Source organism: Olea europaea, chromosome 16, assembly GCF_002742605.1.
Source record: "Olea europaea var. sylvestris chromosome 16, O_europaea_v1, whole genome shotgun sequence".
NCBI lineage: Eukaryota > Viridiplantae > Streptophyta > Magnoliopsida > Lamiales > Oleaceae > Olea > Olea europaea.
Genome location: NC_036252.1, coordinates 10,987,238 through 10,991,176, shown reverse-complemented (window position 1 = coordinate 10,991,176; position 3,939 = coordinate 10,987,238). Strand labels below are relative to the sequence as shown.

Here is a 3,939-nt window from a genome sequence, read left to right as displayed (position 1 = left end):
TTCAAAAGGCAGGGGGAAAGCCGATAAAGTTCAAGATACCGACCCTTTAAAGTTTTTTTATTTTTATTTTTATTTTTTAACATGAAAAAATCTCTAGTTTGTTTAAAAGGCAGGGGAGTGTCGGTAAAATTCAAGGTACCGACGACCCTCCAAAGTTTTTTTTTTTTTTTTTTTACATAAAAAAACCTCTAATTTGTTTAAGATGCAGGGGGAGTGCCGATAAAATTCAAGGTACCAACCCTTCAAAGTTTTTTTGTTTTTAACATAAGAAAACCCTTGATTTTTCTTTTTTATTTTTAAAGGGGTAAGGAGATAACCGGTAAAGTTCAGGTACCGACCTTTCAAATCAAACAACATTAAATTCCCAAGAAAAAGGGAAAAAAAACATTATTTTTTTATTTTTAATGAAGCAGCCAAAAAAAAAAATACTGCAATTTCTAACAGCCATTAAATGGATGATAGATGATACGATATATCTGAAAATTCTGAAAGACAATGGCAGCCACACACAGCTGCAAGCCAATCCATCAAACTGCAGTCCAGTCTCTTACTCATCAGCATCAGAACGAGGAGCAGGTGAAGTAGGTGAATCTAGTTCCTTGGCAAATAATCTGCAAAATAAAGTCCACAGCAATGTTTAAAGAACGAGACATGGTTGGTTGTCCTCTTTAATGCCTTTTTCTGGTGCAGATACAAGAACTGGGAGATTCCCAAGTATGCAAAATTATGGTTCAAATTCCTGGAAATTAAATTCCCACACATAACTACTGCCTTGATCTTCTTCGGCCTTTTGAACTGATTATTGAATGAAAATTTGGAAGTCTTAGGACACTTAATTTTGTGGGAACTTTGATGAGAAAATCGGATGGGAGCAAGAAAAAAAAAAAGAAAAATATTTGAATGGACAAGCGGCCTCGTCGGAGAACGGAAACTTGCAAGTTTAACCCAAGATCAAGTTAAACCAGCTCTGATACCATGTCAAGAATAAGATAGATTGTATTAATAATGGTCTTGTAAATATTTCAAAGAAGAAAACCTTATTTAAAGGATTATGATAACAATAAAAGGAAATAAATGTAAAAGGAAAATAATCCTAAGCTAAAAAGAAAAACATAATGAAAAATATTCTATACAATATTTCTATCTTTAACAAATCTCGTCAAAATCCCTCTAATTTTACATCCCCTGTTATCAAATTCGTTTGCTGAATAGAACATTCAGATTCTGCATTGACTATCAATAATCCAAGCCCAGTTTTCGAAATTGATCATTCAAAATATGATGTAGAATTTCGTAGGAGTTGGATGAAGCTGATCAACTGGAAATCAGAAGATGACGAGCGTACGATAACTGGCAGAGACTAGTCGAAGCGATACTGAAGAGAGAAGGGCTCTGGCTTGTCTCTCGTGAAGACTCGATGTCCAGCTCCACGGCCTCAGACTGCCCTGGGAGTTTCCATTTGAACGAATTGTTTCTTAATTTCTAGAATATGGGAATTTCGTTTAGTTAGAGCGGATTATCCAGGCGACTTGGGATTTCAGTGATGAAAACTTAATCAAGCACGGTCAATATGGCGATATCTTCTGGGGAACTTTTGAAGAATCGTTTTCTGTTAAAATAGTAGTGGAATTGGAGATTTGACTCGTGTTGTTGTCAAAAGATTTATCTACTGGGATGCGTGTTTGTAAGTGCTGGATTTCTTTATCGAGATTTCTGATCGAATATGTGTTCCTCTTTGGGACATTGCTTGGATGAAGAGGATGAGAAGTTTCTGGTTTACAGGTAAATGTCAAATGCAGATTTATCTTGTTCCTTGTTTAAGAAACCTGACAACCATAATAATAGACTACCATCACTGGATTGGATTATGAGGTTGAAAATTGCGATTGGGGTTGCAGAGGGTTTAGCATTTCTACTTGATGAATGAGCTCCACCTCTTGTTCACGGGTGCTCTCATTACTTTATTCTCCTTAAATAGCGAATGCTCCTATTTATCATCTATGTAACCTTGTTGAAATTTGCCATCAAAGATAAATGAGACTTTTTCTCTGTATTCTTAGAGATGTAATTGCTTGGTGTCAATTTTGAAGTGCAGCTAGGGAGCCTAAGCCAGGTTGGTGCTCAAGGAAAAGGCATTCCTACTGGTATGTACAAATTTTCTATTGTAGTTCAGTATACAATCATTTCTTTGTCTGTGCACCCGACTACTCAAATTGTATTACTACACAAAAGTAATATTTTTTCTTATTTTTTCAAGTATCAATATATCATTTATCTTTAGTTTATGATTTCTAGCATTTTAAATTCTATTTTGGGTTTTCTTCTTTTTCATCCTTTTTGTTCAATCTTTCTTGTTAACGTAAGATAACTCAGTTCTTGCTAAAGTCTTCTAAATTACTTGACTGTTGGTTCTTTTAGCTCATCTGTAGATCTACAGGAGGATCAAAAGCTTACAAATAGATGACTGATTTTTAGGATTTTACTTCAACTGCATTCTTTATCTTGGAATGTTGTCATCTATGTAACCTTGTTGAAATTTGCTAGGTACAGGTAATAAGACTTGCACAGACGATGTTTATTGCTTTGGGATGGTTTTGCTAGAGCTGGTAACAGGCAAATTGGGAATAAGTGCCTTTAGTGAAGCCAATCTTGACTGGTTGCAAAGCGCACTCCTTCAGATGAATAAAGACTGGAAAATCCTTTAAAGGTGATAAGGGAGTGAAGGACTGGAAGAAATGTTGAGTTCCAAGACGGGAATTTGCTCTATTAACGGCCAAATCAGAAGCTTCAATGAGGAAAAGGATTCCTTGGTACTGTAACAAAATCTCTCAAGTATCTTGTCAGTAATTAGTGAATTAGGAAGGATTCCTTGGTACTGTAACAAGTAGCACTTCAATCTTCATGTTGGCCATTTTTCTGCTCTTACTTGATGGTTTTAGCTGTTTGCATTTTGTAATTCTAAAACTAATATACGAACTTGCAGCATGTTTCTCAATAGATATTGCATTTATTAAATACTAATCGCTAAAATTAAAGCTTACTTAAAGAAAATAAAGCTATTTACACTAAACTAATCAAAATATTGAAATGACATTCTCAAGCCTTAAAACTAAACTTACCATCATGGCATTAACTAATACCATGGAATGAAATCAGGAGCAGCAAACAAATTGAAGATCTACTACATTTCTTTAAAAGTTGAAAACCATGCACGAAAAGAACTCAACAAACGTACTACGCCAACTACAAAATAAAAAAATGGATTGTCTCATCGATAAGTGCAATTAACATTTTTATAATCAATATTAAAAAGAACAAAAATAATACATTTAGTAGAATATATGCCCTTGTTTGAGTCTCATTATTTGATAAAAATAGTTATTTGAATAGTAAATTTTTTGAAGAATCTATGATTCAAAAAGAATGAAAAGTTTTGGATTTATGTATAAATATTATTTTATTGAAAAATGTGTGATTCATAAAAAAGATAGAGAAAAATGAATTATAATTTTAATGGGACTCAAATAACTTGCAACAATCATTTGTGTTAGTGGTGCTAGATGATTAAGCCCTTGCTTGAGGACCATTATAAAGAGAAATTGGGGGAAAATGATGTTTTGATAGTAATTTTTTGGAGAATGTGATAAAAAAATGGGAAATCTTTTTGAATTTACGTGAAAAATATTTTATTATGTGAATATATAGATGAAAATGAATGTGAGAAATAATGAGTTTTGAAATAAAGAAGGTCAAACTTTTCTTTCGCCACTTTTCTTGCTCTCCACAGTCAATTTTACAAAAAAAAATGTAACACCAAATAAAGTTCAAATAACGGACTGAACAACTTAAAAAATTTATGGAAATCCGACATAATTGGAATTCCCATCTTCACAAATATTTTACCTTGTTGAAATTTGCTATCAAAGATAAATGAGACCT

General features: G+C 33.2%; 1 protein-coding gene across 2 annotated transcripts; it reads left to right on the top strand.

Annotated features, from left to right (window-relative positions):
- The first annotated feature begins 1,161 nt into the window (after nucleotides 1–1,161).
- Nucleotides 1,162–2,977, top strand: LOC111412816 (probable LRR receptor-like serine/threonine-protein kinase At2g16250). 2 transcript variants are annotated; one of them, XM_023043712.1, is made up of 3 exons: nucleotides 1,162–1,947; nucleotides 2,096–2,144; nucleotides 2,551–2,977. In XM_023043712.1, the coding sequence occupies exons 1-3, from the start codon at nucleotides 1,924–1,926 to the stop codon at nucleotides 2,703–2,705; spliced, it is 228 nt and encodes a 75-aa protein (XP_022899480.1). In that variant the 5' UTR covers nucleotides 1,162–1,923; the 3' UTR covers nucleotides 2,706–2,977. The 2 variants fall into 2 exon arrangements, with proteins under 2 accessions (XP_022899480.1, XP_022899479.1); XM_023043711.1 differs by having other exon boundaries at nucleotides 2,545–2,977.
- Nucleotides 2,978–3,939: the final 962 nt, after the last annotated feature.